This window comes from Chiloscyllium plagiosum, unplaced genomic scaffold, assembly GCF_037043375.1.
Source record: "Chiloscyllium plagiosum isolate Xiang-an unplaced genomic scaffold, Cpla_swu_hap1 HiC_scaffold_3, whole genome shotgun sequence".
NCBI classification, from domain to species: Eukaryota; Metazoa; Chordata; class Chondrichthyes; order Orectolobiformes; family Hemiscylliidae; genus Chiloscyllium; species Chiloscyllium plagiosum.
In genome coordinates, this window is record NW_028270141.1 from 148,518,571 (window position 1) to 148,536,781 (window position 18,211).

At 45.2% G+C, this 18,211-nt stretch overlaps 1 protein-coding gene across 4 annotated transcripts in view; it reads left to right on the top strand.

Annotated features, from left to right (window-relative positions):
• Window positions 1-18,211, top strand: part of coq8aa (coenzyme Q8A, genome duplicate a) — a 76,992-nt gene that overhangs the window by 48,437 nt on the left and 10,344 nt on the right. For all 4 annotated transcript variants that reach the window (XM_043687293.2, XM_043687296.2, XM_043687295.2 and 1 more), the window contains exons 7-10: window positions 4,345-4,430; window positions 4,855-4,995; window positions 6,341-6,422; window positions 12,002-12,095. In XM_043687293.2, the coding sequence (XP_043543228.1) occupies window positions 4,345-4,430; window positions 4,855-4,995; window positions 6,341-6,422; window positions 12,002-12,095 (403 nt within the window). The remainder of the gene's footprint in view (window positions 1-4,344; window positions 4,431-4,854; window positions 4,996-6,340; window positions 6,423-12,001; window positions 12,096-18,211) is intronic.

Here is an 18,211-nt window from a genome sequence, read left to right on the forward strand (position 1 = left end):
TCTGATCTCCAGCTTCTGCAGTCCTCCCTTTCGCCTGGAATCTTCACTCAAATGCAATTTTGAGTTTAACCATTTCAAATCATTTCAAATTGAATCTTCACTAACAAGTGAAGATTCGATTTGAAATGGTTAAACTCAAAATTGCATGTGAGTAGCTGTGAAATGCCTGATCAAGAGGGATGTCTGTCACCCTTCTCCTGACCTTTGTCTTTCCAGCGTATTTTAGGCTAATAGAGACAAAGGATTAATGTGCCCTGCTCAGGGTCCTTGTAGACTGAGTGGGAGGTGTTCAGCAGAGTGATTCTCCAATCTGTCTTTGGATACCTCGTTATACAGGATAAAGCTTTGTGATTGGTATATTCGGTGTGCTAAATTGATAGAAATGCAAGTTTGGAAGCTTTTAAATGTAAGGTTGTCCCTGATAATTCCTACGGGATGTTCAGGGGAAATCTCTTCATCCAGGAAATGGATGGAGAAAGGAGTTTGCACTGTTGGTGACTATATTCATGTTCAGCCAACCTTTTATGAACTGGCATCTTTGAAACCAGGAGTATGTAGGCTGGTCAAATATTCAGGATAGTTAAGAGCTCCACATAGTCTGTGTTTTTAAATATTGATTAAGTAATAGAAACATAATACAGATGATACATACGTCACTTTACAGCATAGGTCACCTAAATACTAACGCAACTTCGCCTTAAATAAGACTCACCAGCAGAGAGCCTTCTAACTCTCTCACTCAACTGACTACTCAGAAATTGCAGTAGATCATGATAAAACAGCAAGCCTCTGGTATTTGAGGCATGTAAACTTTGCTGGTTTATTGAGGGGGGCCGGTTCATAAGATGCTGGTTAAAACAAAGGTTGTCGTTGTAAAGGAGGAAAGTGAGATGAAGATGGGCAGGGAGTGAATTCCTGAGCTAAGGACCTTGGCATTCAATACAATTGGACATTTAGGATGAGGAGGTATCTCATCGGGCTCTGGGTCTGGCTGGGGTCACGGAGCTAGGGATGGGTATGGGTCTGGTGGGGATCACGGAGCTAGGGAGGGGGATGGATCTGGCGGGGGTCATGGGGCTGGGGGGGTGGGTCTGGCGGGGGTCCCGGAGATAGGGGTGGTGGTGGGTCTGGTAGGGGGCCATGGAGCTAGGGACGGGCGTGGGTCTGGTGGGGGATCACGGCGCTAGGGGCGTGCGGGGGATCACGGCGCTAGGGATGGGCGGGGGTCTGGCGGGGGATCACGGCGCTAGGGACGGGTGGGGGATCACGGTGCTAGGGACCACAGTGCTAGGGATGGGCGGGGGCTCACGGCACTAGGGACGGGTGTGGGTCTGGCGTGATTTGAAAACAGGAATGAGAATTTAAAATGGAGCGGCGCATTCCTGATCCCAAAGGTGCTAGATAATAGTGTTGCTGGGCCATGCACCAGCAAGTGTCCGGGTGTTTGTGAATAGGATGTGGTGCAAGTTAGTTCGTGGACTGTCAAAGTTGAAATAATCTAATGTCTAGAGAGGCAAAATGCTGGGTTCCACTGGGAATTCAGTGCAACAATTGAGCCAAAAGATGAAAGTTGCAGCAGCGGGTGAACTGAGATGGTCACTGTTATTGCTGGAAACTCTCTTGGCATCTACAAGAAGCCAATGCAAAACTGAAAATCAAATAAATTAAGTTTGCCTTTTCTATTTGGTACACATTGATATTCCCAGTTTACCAAATTATGGAGAATTAAAGGTCTGGGGTAATGTTGGCCAAGGAAAAGAGGTACACAACACCAGGTTGTAGTCCACAGGTTTATTTGGAAGCACTAGCTCTCAGAGCGCTGTTCCTTCATTAGTTGGCTGTGGAGCAGGATCATAAGACATGGAATTTATAGCAAAAGATCACAGTGTCATGCTGCTGAAATGGTACATTGAACAAACCTAAACTGCTGTTAAGTCTTTCATCTTTTAGAATTGGTTGCAGGTTTCAGTTCATTAATATGTAAATCTCAGAACTTTTTTACAGTCACAGTCTCGAGATAACTTAAGGCTTTAAATAAAAAAAAAGTGACATCTTAGCTCAGACATTGCATTTAAGGTGTGAGGTTAGAGCCTGTCTGTATCCCAATTCCGGAATCAGACTGGTTCTATTTCCAAAATAGGAATTTATAAAATATTTCATGGATTGACTGCCTGCAGATTTTGTGCTTTTTGAACAAAATAGAATGTATCTGCAAATATAATTCTGCTTATCCACCGTCACACTCATGCACACACTGTACCAAGCAAGTGCAAACACACCCTCTCACTGGAAAGAAGTTCTGAGATTTACATACTAATGAACTGAAACCTGCAACCCATTCTAAAAGATGAAAGACTTAACAGCAGTTTAGGTTTGTTCAATATATTGTTTCATGGCATGATGCTGTGATCTTTTGCTATAAATTCTGTGTCTTATGATCCTGCTCCACAGCTGCCTGAAGCGCTCCGAAAGGCATTACTTGCAAGTAAACATCCTGGACCATTACCTGGTGTTGAGATTTTTAACTTTGTCCATCCCAGTCTAACACCGGCACCTCCACGTGGACGAGGGAGTTAATTTCTGCAGAAAGACTGTACACCTTGGTTTTGTTCTCCTCTGAGTTGAAAAGGTGAAGAGGGATTTGAGATTTAAAATGCAAGGGCTTCAATAAGGTGAAGCTGTTGTTGCTGGCAGCAAGTTTGGTGAGCAGACAACTAAGATGTAAGGTGACTAACGTGAAGGGAGATGAGGAAACTGTCAGGACTGAGCAAGTTATAATGATACCTAAAAAGGGCAGTGGAACCAGACTTAATAAATCACAGGGAGCTGGATAAATAATGGTGGGCAAAAATTGGCAGGCTTCAGGGGAAGAGCCACAATGGGCCGAATTGGACAGTTATATAATGGCCTCCTTTCTTCTTGTCGTTCTGTGGTTCTGTCAAGAAATTATATTCCTTGAGGCAGTGGCCTAGTGGTATTATCCCTGGACTGTTAATCCAGAGACCCAGGTACTGTTCTGAGGGCCCAGGTTCACATCCTGCCATGGCAGGTTATAGAATTTGAATTCAGCTTTTTTAAAAAAAAAAAAATCTGGAATTAAGAGTCTAATGACTATGAACGTGTTGTTGAATGTCAGAAAAAAACATCTGGTTCAACAAAGTTCTTTAGGGAAGAAAACTGCCATCCTAACCTGGTCTGGCCTACGTGAGACTCCAGACCCACAGCAATGTGGTTACTCTTAAGTGCCCGATGGGCAATAAATGTTTGTCTAGCCAGTGACTCCCTCATCCCGTGAGTGAATTTTATTTTTTTAAAAAACCTGTCTTTAAAATCTGACACAATGGGTAATGTGTGTTACCTCTGATTTTTGCCTGAGTTAAGTGAGGAGCAGTGTGGAACTTCAATACAGATTATTTCCAATCTCTGTTTTACCGTGTCCAGTTGTGAGATAGCCTCTCCATCTTCAGTGATGGGGGACCCCAGCAAATTGCTGCACATGTTTCAGGATCTGACCATTGAGAGGGATATAGTTACACGTTTGGCCCTAATGATATTGTTACAGGGTAGGTGCTGTGGGAATTCAAATTCTGACACTTCTTCCTGTTTCCTGCCATATTTATGAAAACTGACTGAGTTCCCCTTTCTGTAAAATAAGGAAGACATGCACCATTTTGTCTGACTTCCTTTCAGACTCCTATTCCTTGTATGTTGGTAATTACATCACCTTTATTTTTAGATTACTCAGCAAGTCAGATAGTGCAAACTCCCTCCTGATTCTTAAGAAATTGAGGTTTTGAGGTCCTGGGTGTTCTTGGTTCATGAAGTCGTCGCCAGTTGCTTGGTCTATATATGCCCCTTCCCTTCACTGCTCCCTCCAACCATATATCGGAGCTGCCTCAGCTACTTCATATTATACCGTGATCATCTGGACATGGGCACCTTTGCTCTGTATTTGACATTGAGGACTGCAGATACTGAGCTGGGCTTAGTATTTTCCTTCATTTTCCTTCACCCCTCTTTATATTTAGAAAGGAAACCTTGAAATCAGGGCTTCACAAATGTGATTAAACCCAGGTGAGATCAAACGCTGAAATACCAGGGCTGTGAGCTGCCTGGACATGGGCTGTGGGGTTCCCCTCCCCACTGTGTGTCCACCCGTGGGGGCTGTGGGGTACCCAGTGTGTGTGAGAGAGACCCCTGCGGAGCTGTGGGATCCCAGGGTGTGAGAGTGTGACCCTAGTGTATTTTGTAATGTGTTTGCCAGTTTGCATTCTCATTGATCACTGTCTCCAGAGTTGGACACCGGTATCTGATTCTGACCTGTTTTGTTTTGTCTTTTTCCAGATGAAACTTTCATTAACCCTCAGCTACAGAAGATATTCGAACGTGCTCGACAGAGTGCCGATTTCATGCCCAGCAAACAGATGATGGTTAGTGCCCACTCCGTCAGTCCCCAGCCCCTATACCCACTGCCCTCCCTCTCCTTCACTAATTGCCTGTCCTTGACCCGTAATCACTGAGTCTCACCTTTTGCCCTGTGCACTGATCTCTCTTTGTTTAAACACTCTGCTTCTTAACATTACCATCCTTCACTTCCCTTGTAACTGGGCGAAGGTGACACACACACTCCCAATCCCTAAGTGAGGAATTTACCCAGACACTGAGCGGGCCAAGGGTTTTATTGTTTGTGGCTCTGCAAAGGAGATCCTAGACCTCCTGCCTTGAGCATTTGCCCTCCTGGATTAGCCAGCCTTTGTGGGCTGCACACAATCTTTTCACTTCAATTGCTAAAGGTCCAGTGCCTCTGCCTCCTGACTGCCATTTTTATCCATTGCTGCACTTATCTTTCTGCAGAAGGTGCTGAGCAGTGACCTGGGGCCTAACTGGAAAGATGAACTGGAGTTTTTTGAAGATCGACCATTTGCAGCTGCTTCCATTGGCCAAGTCCACCTGGCAAAGCTGAAAGATGGCAGGGAGGTGGCTATGAAGATTCAGGTTTGTGTAACATGGTTATTTGCTGACTTTGTTAAAGCTGTGTTATGGTGTTGGTAGCCTCACACCCCAATAAAATATTGGGAACGCTGAAGCAATTTTTTTGTCCGTTTGTTATGAACCTCATCCATCCCTCTTCCTAGCAACAATCTAAGATGTAAGGTGAATCTGTCGGTAATATTGGGCTCACATCTCATCCTGTGACGACCTGACTGCTTATTTCCACCGATAAGGCCATTAAAAAAATAGGCCATTTGGCCCCTTGAACCCGCTGCACCATTCAATTGGATCATGACTGATCCAACATTCCTTGTGTTCACATTCCTGTATTTTCCCCTGTAACCCTTGAACCTCCGACTGACCAAGAATCTATCACCTCTAACATCATCTGCCTCCACCCTTGTCTCAGCTCATGTGCTGATGAAAACTCATTCCTGTCTTTGTTATCTCGAGACTTGACTAATCCAATGCATTTCCTGACTGCTCTTCCATATTTGGACCCTCTCTAAACTTGAGGATTTTTTAGGGAGAATATTACAGTTCTGAAGAGAGGGAGAGAGAGAGAGGGTTTGTCCCAAAGAGATCAAAAGCAGGATCTGTCTTCGAGCTAAAGGAAATGGAGAGAGCTCCACACCACCACCTCAAGGACAATAAATGCTGCTTGTGTCTTAACTCACACCAAGTACTGTTCACCTATCACCCCTGTGCTTATGGTGTCTGCATTGGCCCCAGTCTCACTTTTAACACTCGTGCCCCTATTGTCAAATTCCTGCATGGCTTTGCCTCTCAGTCTCTCTAATCTCCTCTAGCCCACACCTGAGAGATCTGCATTTCCTGAATTCTAGCATCTTTGGTGTCACTGATTTTAATTGTTCCACCATTGATGGTCATGTGTTCAGTTTCCTTGACCCTTGGTTAGGACATTCCTCTCTCTACCCCCTGCCTCTCTGTCTTACTCTTTTGTAAGGCATTCCTTAAAACCCACCACTTTGATCGAACATTTGGTCATCTAACCTGATAGCTCTCTGTGGCTCATAAGAATATGATAGCTAGGTGTAAGAGCAGGCCGTTCGGCCGTTTGAGTCTGTTCCACATTCACTGAGGTCGTGGCTGGTCATTACTTCAGTCTCATTTTCCAGCTTTTTCCCTGTTTTATGATGCTCCACTGCACCTTGTAATCATTTCCTTGTGTTAGAGGCACTGTACAAATACCAGTTGTTATTTTATTGTGGGGGAGAATGAAAGTGTTGGTGGCTTATTCACAGGCTAGGGCTTACCCTGTGGGGAGGGGGAAATGCATACATTATAACCTGGTTCAGTGGTTTTATTCCTGTGTTATTGTCCACAGTATCCTGGAGTTGCTCAGAGTATTGCCAGTGATGTTGCCAACCTGATAACAGTCATGAACATGAGCAATGCTCTACCTGAAGGTGAGTGACCTGTGCCTGAGACATGAATATCTTACTTGCTTCAGTTAGCTATTGTTTGGTGACTGATGAGATCCAGGTTCTGTCTCTTCTGTCACTGATCCGTGTCCCTGTGCAGTCACTCTGGCTTCAATGTGGAGGGAGGGTGAACCTTGCCCATGTCTTCTATTTCCAGAGCTTACCAGGGTTCACTGAGACCTGTTCATTGTTAATCTGTTTCTAGATGACGTCACCATATTATTGCAGCTTATGGATACACAGGCTGTGCATGTGACTACTGGGCAGTCCAGGAGAACCAGGCAGGTGGTGTAGCAGGAATTGCCCGACTGTGTCTCATTGTCCAACTAGTTGTTCAGTTCTGAATATCAATGAAGCAGTCATTTATTATGGGAGGGAAGCCAGAGACAAGACATGTTGCTGATGTGGTTCCATGATAGTTTGTAGTCTCTCAGGTTCCAGGGTCAGAGATATCTGAGTGGGTGCAGAGCACTGAGAGATGGTGGGATGAACTGCAAGCAGTCGAGACCCATATTGGAATCAACAACATAAAAGTAAAAGGGATGGGAGCTGCTGTCAGTATTTAGGGAGCTTGGTAGAAAATTAATAAGCAGTACCTGCATAAGTAGTAATCTCCAGACAGCTCCTGATGCCACACACCAGTGAGTACAGAAATGGAAGGGTAAAGCAGATGGTTAAGTGATTGGAAAGATGGTATGGGAAGGGAGGGCTTTAGATTCTTGGGACATTGAGGTTTAAACTAACAGGGCAGGGGCAAGGGAACCAGGAGATAATATTTGAGAGGGCCACAAGGCATACAGAATACTTAGAGACAGAAACACTGGAGTATGACAAAGTAAGGTATTAGATGTGGTCAAAGTAATAGGTAATGTTGTAAAATCAGGGCGGCATGGTGGCTCAGTGGTTAGCACTGCTGCCTCTCAGCACCAGGGACCTGGGTTCAACTCCATCCCTGGGTGACTGTCCGTGCGGAGTTTGCACATTCTCTCCGTGTCTGCGTGGGTTTTCTCCAGGTGCTCTGGTTTCCTCCCACAGTCCAAAGAAGTGCAGGTCAGGTGAATTGGCCATGCTAAATTGCTCATAGTATTCAGTGCGTGCTAAATTGCTCATAGTATTCAGTGATATGTAGGTTAGGTTCATTAGTCAGGGGTAAATATCGAGTAGGGAAATAGGTCTGGGTGGGTTACGTTTCAGAGGTTGGTGTGGACATGTTGGGCCAAAAGGCCTGTTTCCACATTCTAGAGATTCTATGATTCTATGAAATTGGAGTTACCGTGAACGTGCAGAGAATGGTAAATATGATTGGTGAGTGAAATTCATGTGCAGATAGCCAAGTGAAAGCTGACATTGTGATAACTGCAGAGACCTGGTTCAGACAAAGATGGACCTGTCTCCTCGATATTCCTGAATATAAGGTTGGCTGGCTGTTGTTTTGGGAGAATACTTACAGTTGGGAGACGGGGGCTTTGGCCCACAGATCAGGAACCGGATCTATGTTGTTACAGCTAAAGGAAATGGAGAGAGCCCACCACCACCTTCGCAAGGACAATAAATGCTGACCCACATGACATGAATGGATGAGAAAGGGACCATCACATTGTTGGGTATATTCTATCGCCCATCACTTCGTGGGCAAGGTTTAGAGGAACAGGTTTGCAGGATATTACAGCAAGGTACAAGCATTATAGTGTAGTTTTTCTGAAATAAGTCCAATACAAACTGGGGTGGTAGTACTGCTATAAAGGACACAGAAGGGTAAGAGTTCCTAGACTATGTTTATGAGAATCTTCTGCATCGATGTTGGATTGGAAATATATTAAAAGGAGATACTGCTAGACCTGCTTCTTGGGAATGAGGCGTCAGGTCAATCGGATATCTGGGATCACTTAGGGAACAGTGTAAGGGTTGGGCAGTTTAAGAAGGGCAGTAAGGACAAACTGGGGAACTATAGACCAGTGAGCCTGATGTCAGTGGTGGGCAAGTTGTTGGAGGGAATCCTGAGGGACAGGATGTACATGTATTTGGAAATCCAGGGACTGATTAGGGATAGTCAACATGGCTTTGTCAGTGGGAAATCATGTCTCACAAACGTGATTGAGTTTTTTGAGGAAGTAACAAAGAGGATTGATGAGGGCAGAGTAGTGGGCAATGATCTATTTGGACTTCAGTAAGGCGTTCAACAAGGTTCCCCATGGGAGACTGATTAGCAAGGTTAGATCTCATGGAATACAGGAAGAACTAGCCATTTAGATACAGAACTGGCTCAAAGGTAGAAGACAGGGTGGTGGTGGAGGGTTGTTTTTCAGACTGGAGGCCTGGGACCAGTGGAGTGCCACAAGGATTGGTGCTGGGCTCTGTACTTTTTGTCATTTACATAAATGATTTGGATGCGAGCATAAGAGATATAGTTAGTTAAGTTTGCAGATGACACCAAAATTGGAGGTGTAGTGGGCAGCTTAGAAGGTTACCTTGGATTACAACAGGATCTTGATCAGATGGGCCAGTGGGCTGAGAAGTGGCAGATGGAGTTTAATTCGGATAAATGTGAGATGCTGCATTTTGGGAAAGCAAATCATAGCAGGACTTATACACTTAATGGTAAGTGTTGCTGAACAAAAAGACCTTGGAGTGCAGGTTCATAGCTCCTTGAAAGTGGAGTCACAGGTAGATAGGATAGTGAAGAAGGCATTTGGTATGCTTTCCTTTATTGGTCAGAGTATTGAGTACAGGAGTTGGGAGGTCATGTTGCGGCTGTACAGGACATTGGTTAGGCCACTGTTGGAATATTGCATGCAATTCTGGTCTCCTTCCTATTGGAAAGATGTTGTGAAACTTGAAAGGGTTCAGAAAAGATGTACAAGGATGTTGCCAGGGTTGGAGGATCTGAGCTGCAGGGGAGAGGCTGAACAGGCTGGGGCTGTTTTCCCTGGAGCGTTGGAGGCTGAGGGGTGACCTTAGAGGTTTATAAAATTGTGGGATAGGGTAAATAGATAGTCTTTTCCCCGGGATCAGGGAGTCCAGAACTAGAGGGCATAGGTTTAGGGTGAGAGGGGAAAGGGGCAACTTTTTCACGCAGAGGGTGGTACGTGTATGGAATGAGCTGCCAGAGGATGTGGTGGAGGCTGGTACAACTGCAACATTTAAGAGGCATTTGGATGGATATGTGAATAGGAAGGGTTTGGAGGGATATGAGCCGGGTGCTGGCAGGTGGGACTAGATTGGGTTGGGACATCTGGTCGGCGTGGACGGGTTGGACCGAAGGGTCTGTTTCCGTGCTGTACATCTCTCTGACTCTGGAAGGACCTGGCTGTCCTTGTACACCAGTCACTGAAGGTAAGCATGGAGGTACTTGAAGTCAAATGATATGCTGGCCTTCATAGTGAGAGGGTTTGAATATAGGAGCAGGGATGTCTTGCTGCAATTGTACAGGGCCTCGGTGAGATCGCACCTGGAATATTTTGTGCAGTTTGGTCTCCTGATCGAGCTATTGAGCAAAGGTTTGTCAGAGTGATTCTTTGGTGGTGGGGCTGATGTATGAGGAGGGGTTGAATTGGTTCGGATTATATTCACGAGTTCAAATGAATGACAGGGGCGTTTCATAGAAACCCATAAAACTCTACCGGAACTAGACTGGGGAGGTACAGAAATGATATTTCCCATAAGGGACAAGTCTAGAGCCAGGGGTCACAGTCTAAGATACAGGGTATATCGTTTAATACTGAGATAAAGATACATTCCTTCAAGTAGTAGTAAATCTATGAAATTTGTTACCATAGAATGCAGCTGAGGCCAAAACATTGATTTCAAGGAGTTGGATATAGCATTTGAGATTAAAAAGTTCGAAGGTAATGGAGGGAAAGCTGGAACGGGCTATTGAGTTGGATCAACCCTGATTGTAATGAATGACTGACTGAGCAGGCTCGAAGGACAACTGGCCTACTCCTCATATTTTCTGTTTGTGTTGGAGAATAAATACTGAGGGAGGGTTAGTTTCAGTGAGAACATAGCGAGCCCAGAGAAAATGGAATCAAAGATTTGTGGTCAGTGCCTGTAATTATAAAGGTGTGGTTTGGCTACAGTTGAGGTACATTCCCGCGAAGGGGAAAGGTAGGTCAGAACAATCCTGAACTCTCTGGATATTAAAAGACCAGGAGAGCAAGGTGGAGCAGAAAATAGATGTTTATGACGGGATAGTGCAAGCGGGAAAGTGCTAAAGTACAGTCAATTCCGTTACGACGGGGTAGTTCCGTTCTCGTGCAGTCCCGTTATACGGAAATCGTGTTATAGCAGCACCATTTAAACTAAATCGGTCAGAATCGCGTTATAACCAAAACACACTCTAAAACTTTACAGTCCCCAATTTGTCAATCGTGTGATAGCGAATTCATATCAATGCAACACACAGTGACCTGTGTAGAAGGTCCTAGAGTGCAAGTGGAAAAGGAAATAAGCGGGTGAAAGAGCGTGTGAGAAGAGTCTAACACTTTGAGGCCACATCTGGAGCACTGTATGCTGTTCTGGTCAGCACACCATGGGAAGGCTGTGATTGTACTAGAATGGGTGCACAGGAAGATCGGGAGTGATTTATGGACTAAACTACTTGGCACATAGAATTTAATGTGAGAAAATGTGATGTTATGCACTTTGGCAGGGAGATTGGAGGAACTGAAAATTTTCGAAGTTGAGAAAGACTGCAGAAACGTAGTGCAGAAGATTTGAGGGTCTTTGTGCACAAATCTCAAAACTCTTGCATTCAAGTTCATTGTGTAATAGGGAAAGCAAGTGGAATGGAGTGTAAAAATGGGGAAGCCTGAATTAAAACAATGTAATACCTGACTCAGACACTGGAATGCTGAGAGCAGGTTTGGTCCCTTTATCTAAGGAAAGATATACTGGCAACGGAGACAGTTCACTAGGCTGATCCTGGGTGTGCAGGGCTGTCTTGTGGGGAGAGGTTGGTTAGGTTGGGCCCTGTACTCATTAGAGTTTAGAATTAGAGACAACCTTAACAAAATATATACATTCTTGGGGTACCTGACAGGTTAGATGGGAGAGTTATTTCTCCTTGTGAGGCTAAGCCCAGAGTGTAAAACCTCCAAGGAAGAGGTTTCACAACTACGATGGAAACGAAGAGGAATTTTTCCTGAGGTTGGTGAATCTGTGAAATTCTTTACCGCATAGAATTTTTGAGGTTGAGTTATTACGTGTATTCAAGGCTGAAAGACAGGTTTTTAAATCAGTAACTTCACCAATATTTATCCCGTGGTTATCAGGGCTAAGATTATCTGGTCATTATCATGTTGTGGGTTCTTGCTGTGCACAGTTAACTGCAACGACACAACATTGGCAGGAATGTGCTTTAAATGTACTTAAAGGTGTCTCTCAAACCTTCTGGTCATGTCTCTCAATATCATCTTAATCTGCTTGGTTTCCCATTCTGCTGAACAGTATATTGCTACATTTCACAGTGAAGTGCGCGTTGTAAAGTAACTGCACATCCTTTCACAAAATGCCAGTTGTTTGTGGATTTCAAGCATTCGAAAAGCATTTCCTTTAATTGTTAGGTTTGTTTCCTGAGCACATGATTGAGGTGATGAGCCGTGAACTCTCCCTGGAATGTGATTATGAAAGGGAAGCAGCGTGCTATAAGCAGTTCAGGTATGTGTGAAATGTTAGCTACCCACCTACCTCCCTATCCAGGGAGTTGAAGCACAAAGAGCTGATTGAGATTATGACCTGCAGCCTTGCAGCGAAGTGTGTTCAGTAACATCAGTGGAAGTCACCCAGCTTTGCAGAAGCAGTATCGCAGTGGCAGCAGCGTAAATAATCCTAGCTGGGGAGTGGAGTCCTGAGCTGAGAGGGAGGTAAATGGTACTGGTGATGGAGAGGATGTCCTCCCACCCTTGGCTCCTGGATCTTGCAGTCCTTATCCTGCACCTGAGAAAACCATGCCAGCGAATTGGCAAAGTTAGTTTCATAACAGCTGGCATTTATTGGCCATCCCTAATTTTCCCTGGAGGTGGTGATGGTGAGTGCCTCATTGAATCACTGCAGTCTTGAGAGTGCAGGGACACCTGTACTGCTGATACAAAGGGAGTTTCCAGGATTTTGACCTAGTGACAGTGAAGGACAGCTGATCTTGTTCAAAATCAGGATGGTGACTGGCTCGGTGCTGGTGCTTCAGTGTATCTGCTGCCCTCATCCGTTCAGCTGGTTGTCTTTGGGTGTAACATTTGTTCAGGGCTGGAGGGTATTCCATGGTTTTCTCTTGACTGAAGGTGCCAGTGCTTCAACCCTCGACATCTGGACACATGGGGCCTAAATGTGACTGCAATGATTTGAGGGTTTCTGATCGACAATGACCCCCTCTGAGTGTCCTGGTCATTGATCCTGCTGACTGGGGGAGAAGTCCCTTCCTGTCAAGCCTAACTATACCTCTCATAATAATATGCATTTCAATCATGTCCCCCCTCAATCTCCTCTGCTCAAAGGAAAACCAGCGCGGTCTATCCAACCTCCCTTCGTATCTGGAACTCTATGGTCCAGGCACCATCCTGTGCACTCTGAGCTCTGGGATCACACCTCTCCTATCATGTGGATTCCAGCACTCTAGCTGCGGCCTGAACTGTTTTCTACAATTCCAGCATACCTCCCTGCTCTTAAACTCTCTGCCTTGATTAATAAAGGCAACTATATCATTTACTGCCTTACTCTGTGCCTCCTGATACTTTAAGGGACTGGCACAGGTCCCTCACATCTGTGTTTCCCAGGGTCCTACTATCCCTCAGAATTACATCCAGTGATTTCCCCACCACTGAGGTTAGGCTGAATAGACTGTAGTTTCCTGGTTCATTCCTTGTTCCCTTCTTGAACAACGGGACCACGTCGGCTGTCCTCCAGCACCCCTCCTGTGTTCGGAAAGGAATTGACAATTATTGCCAGCACCCCTGCTATTTCCTCCCTTACATTACTGAACAGCCTGGGATACATTTCATTCAGCCCAGGAGATGTATCTGCTTTTAAAGCCGGCCTGTTCACTCAGAACTCGCTTTCTGTCGGTGCTAATTTTTAAAAATTGTGTCTCGGGCCTTCTGCCTGATTTCTGCACTTTATTGTCCCTCTCACTAGTGAACACCGACCCAAAGTATTCATGATGTGAGCAAAATGCTGCCAGTTTAATCCAGTATTGTATGTATCTGTACAGCGCATGGACTGTAACAGGTCATGAAGGCAACTTACTGCCACTGTCTTGGGCAAGGAGCGATTAAATGTTGTTAAATACTATTCAGTTCATAGAATCCCTACAGTGTGGAAACAGGCCATTCGGCCCAACAAGTCCACACCGAAACTCTGAGGAGTAACCCATTCCCCATTACTGTAATCAGTTGATGCTATCAAACTGACAGTGAAGGGAAAGGTGTTTCTGCCGGATTCTTGCAACCATTTCTTTTGTCCCAAAGCCACTTAAAATCCAAGATTGCCCGTGTTTTATTCCGTGTTGCCCCACAGTGGGCGCTGACCTCCTGTCCGTTGAGACTGGTGGCTGGGGTGTATTTTCTTGTTACAAGTCCCCAGCGTTAACATTGGAATCTGATGAAGCCAGCAGAGTGGAGACTGTCTCTGTCTCAGATTCACTTAAAATGGTTCACCTGTTTCTGTAAAGTTGGAATTGTCACAACAGCTCCTCCCATCCCCCACACACCTGCTCCTTCAGGGTCATTGCTCCGATAAGCTGGTATTTAAACTAGCGTGCTTCCACAGATCGTTTATATATAAATTGTTACAATTTGTGGAGTCTTGCCCAGGCAACACATTATGTTGTTAAAAGCAAAAATTGCTGCTTTGTACAGGATATAAATGAACAGGGTAAGCAAGCTCTGACGCTGAAACTAGGAAGTAATAGGAATTTTTTTAAGTTACATAGACAATAGACAATAGGTGCAGGAGTAGGCCATTCAGCCCTTCGAGCCTGCACCGCCATTCAATATGGTCATGGCTGATCATTCCTAATCAGTGTCCTCTTCCTGCCTTATCTCCATAACCCTTGATTCCACAATCCTTGAGAGCTCTATCCAACTCTTTCTTAAATGAATCCAGAGACTGGGCCTCCACTGCCCTCTGGGGCAGAGCATTCCACACAGCCACCACTCTCTGGGTGAAGAAGTTTCTCCTGAGCTCTGTCCTAAATGGTCTACCCCGTATTTTTAAGCTGTGTCCTCTGGTTCGGCACTCGCCCATCAGTGGAAATATGTTTCCTACTGCCAGAGTGTCCAATTTTTTCATAATCTTATACGTCTCAATCAGATCCCCTCTCAATCTTCGAAACTCAAGGGTATACAAGCCCAGTCGCTTCAGTCTTTCAGTGTAAGGTAATCCTGCCATTCCAGGAATTGACCTCGTGAACCTACACTGCACTCCCTCAATAGCCAGAATGTCTTTTCTCAAATTTGGAGACCAGAACTGCACACAGTACTCCAGGTGTGGTCTCACCAGGGCCCTGTACAGGTGCAGAAGCACCTCTTTGCTTCTATACTCAATTCCTCTTGTTATGAAGGCCAGCATGCTATTAGCCTTCTTCACTACCTGCTGTACCTGCATGCTTGCCTTCATTGACTGGTGTACAAGAACACCCAGATCTCTCTGTACTGCCCCTTTACATAAATTGATTCCATTGAGGTAGTAGTCTGCCTTCCTGTTCTTGCTACCAAAGTGGATAACCATACATTTATCCACATTAAACTGCATCTGCCATGCATCTGCCCACTCACCTAACTTGTCCAGGTCACCCTGTAATCTCCTAACATCCTCATCACATTTCACCCTGCCACCCAGCTTTGTATCATCAGCAAATTTGCTAATGTTATTGCTGATACCATCTTCTATATTATTAACATATATTGTAAAAAGCTGCGGTCCCAGCACAGATCCCTGCGGTACCCCACTGGTCACTGCCTGCCATTCCGAAATGGAGCCGTTTATCACTACCTTTTGTTTCCTATTAGCCAACCAATTTTCAATCCAATCTAGTACTTTGCCCCCAATACCATGCGCCCTAATTTTACTCACTAACCTCCTGTGTGGGACTTTATCAAAAGCTTTCTGAAAGTCCAGGTACACTACATCTACTGGATTTCCCTCGTCCAACTTCATAGTTACATCCTCAAAAAATTCCAGAAGATTAGTCAAGCATGATTTCTCCTTCATAAATCCATGCTGACTCTGTCCAATCCTGTTACTACTATCCAGATGTGCAGTAATTTCATCCTTTATAATAGACTCCAGCATCTTTCCCACCACTGAGGTCAGACTAACTGGTCTATAATTTCCTGCTTTCTCTCGCCCACCTTTCTTAAAAAGTGGTATAACATTAGCCACCCACCAATCCTTAGGAACCGACCCCGAATCTATTAAACTCTGGAAAATAATCACCAACGCATCCATGATTTCCCGAGCCACCTCCTTCAGTACCCGGGGATGCAGACCATCAGGCCCTGGAGACTTATCAACCTTCAGACCTAACAGCCTCTCCAACACCAAATCCTGGCAAATATAAATTCCCTTAAGTTCAGGTCCTTCAGCCACTGTTACCTCAGGGAGATTGCTTGTGTCTTCCCAAGTGAACACAGATCTGAAGTACCCATTTAATTCCTCTGCCATTTCTTTGTTCCCAGTAATATATTCCCCTGTTTCTGTCTTCAAGGGCCCAATTTTTGTCCTAACCATTTTTTTGCCGTGCGCACACCTAAAAAAGCTTTTACTATCCTCCTTAATATTCTTGGCCAGTTTACCTTGGTACCTCATTTTTCCTCTGCGTATTTCCTTCTTAGTAATCCTCTGTTGCTCTTTAAAAGCTTCCCAGTCCTCAGTTTTCCCACTTATCTTAGCTATGTTATACTTTTTCTCTTTTAACTTTATATGTTTCTTCAGCCACGGCCGCCCATGCCTCCTCCTGGGATCTTTCTTCCTTTTAGGAATGAACTGATCCTGCATCTTCTGCATTATACACAGAAATATCCGCCATTGTTCCTCCACGGTTATCCCTGCTAAGGTATTGCACCATTGAACTTTGGCCAGCTCCTCCCTCATAGCTCCATAGTTCCCTTTATTCAACAGAAGTACCGTCACTTCCGACTGTACCCTCTCCCTCTCAAATTGCAGATTGAAGCTTATTGTATTATGGTCACTACTTCCCAATGGTTCCTTCACTTCGAGGTCTCTGAACAATTCTGGTTCGTTACACAATACCAGATCCAGAATTGCCTTCTCCCTGGTCTGCTCCAGCACCAGCTGCTCTAAGAATCCATCTCTGAGGCACTCCACAAAGTCTCTTTCTTGAGGCCCAATACCATCCTGATTCTCCCAGTCTACCTGCATGTTAAAATCCCCCATAACAACTGTAGAGACATCTTTGCGACAGGCCAATTTCAGCTCCTGATTTAACTTACATCCGACATCCAGACTACTGTTTGGGGGCCTGTAGATGACTCCCAAGAGGGTCTTTTTACCCTTAGTATTTCGAAGCTCTATCCACACTGACACTACATCCCCTGACTCTAGGTCCCCCCGCGCAAGGGACTGAATATCGTCCCTTATCAACAAGGCCACCTCACCCCCTCTGCCCGTCAGTCTGTCCTTACGATAACACGTGTATCCTTGAATATTCATTTCCCAGGCCCTGTCCACTTGAAGCCACGTCTCAGTTATCCCCACAATATCGTATCTGCCAATTTCCAAAAGAGCCTCAAGCTCATCCATCTTATGTCTAATGCTTCGTGCATTCATGTATAGTATTTTTAATTTGTTACTGCTCTCACCCTTCCCATCAACCCCTATTTCACTCAACCTTACAGCATGATCCCTTTCCGAGTTTTCTGCCTCATTGATACAGTTGTCTTTGACTTCTCTTGTTCTAACTTTCCCTTCAATTTCCTTTTTAAACATCCAGCTTGTCCCCTCCCCCCGGCTACTAGTTTAAATGTAGCGGTGTTGCAGTAGAAAACCTGCCTGCCAGAATGCTGGTCCCTAACCTATTAAGGTGCAAGCCGTCTCTCTTGTAGAATTTATGTTTACCACAAAATATACCCCAGTGATCCAGAACTTAAATCCTTGCTTCCTGCACCAGTTCCCCAACCACACGTTCCAGTCCATTATCTCCCTATTTCTGGCCACACTAGCCCGAGGAACTGGAAGCAAACCGGAGATAACCACCTTGGACGTCCTGCTTTTCAGCCTTCTTCCTAGTTCTCCGAAGTCTCGCTGTAATATGTTCCTCCTCTTCTTCCCGACATCATTTGTGCCGAAATGTACCACCACCTCTGGCTCTTCACCCTCATCCTTGAGGATTTCCTGTACTCTGTCCGCGATGTCTTTCACTCTAGCACCAGGAAGGCAACACACCATCCTTAAATCCCGTCTGCTGCCACAAAAACCCCGGTCAGTTCCCCTCACGATGGAGTCCCCTATTACCATGGCTCTGTGCGATGTCCGACTCTTCCGCTCTGCCTCTGCGGTAACTTTTGATTGACAAACTTGGCCGCCTTGCGAACTGGCAGTGTCATCAGTCTCTGCTTCCAAAAGCTTCAACTTGTTCCTGACAGGTACTTCTCCCGGGGTCTCTTGCACCTGTCTCCTCTCCGCCTTCCTCATCGTCTGCTCTCTTATGGCATGATTGATGTAATAACATCGCTGAAGGTCTTGTCCAGAAAGATCTCGTTCTCTCGGATGAGCCGAAGGTCTTCAAGTTCTTTCGTCAGCGCTGCAATATGCTCGGTCAA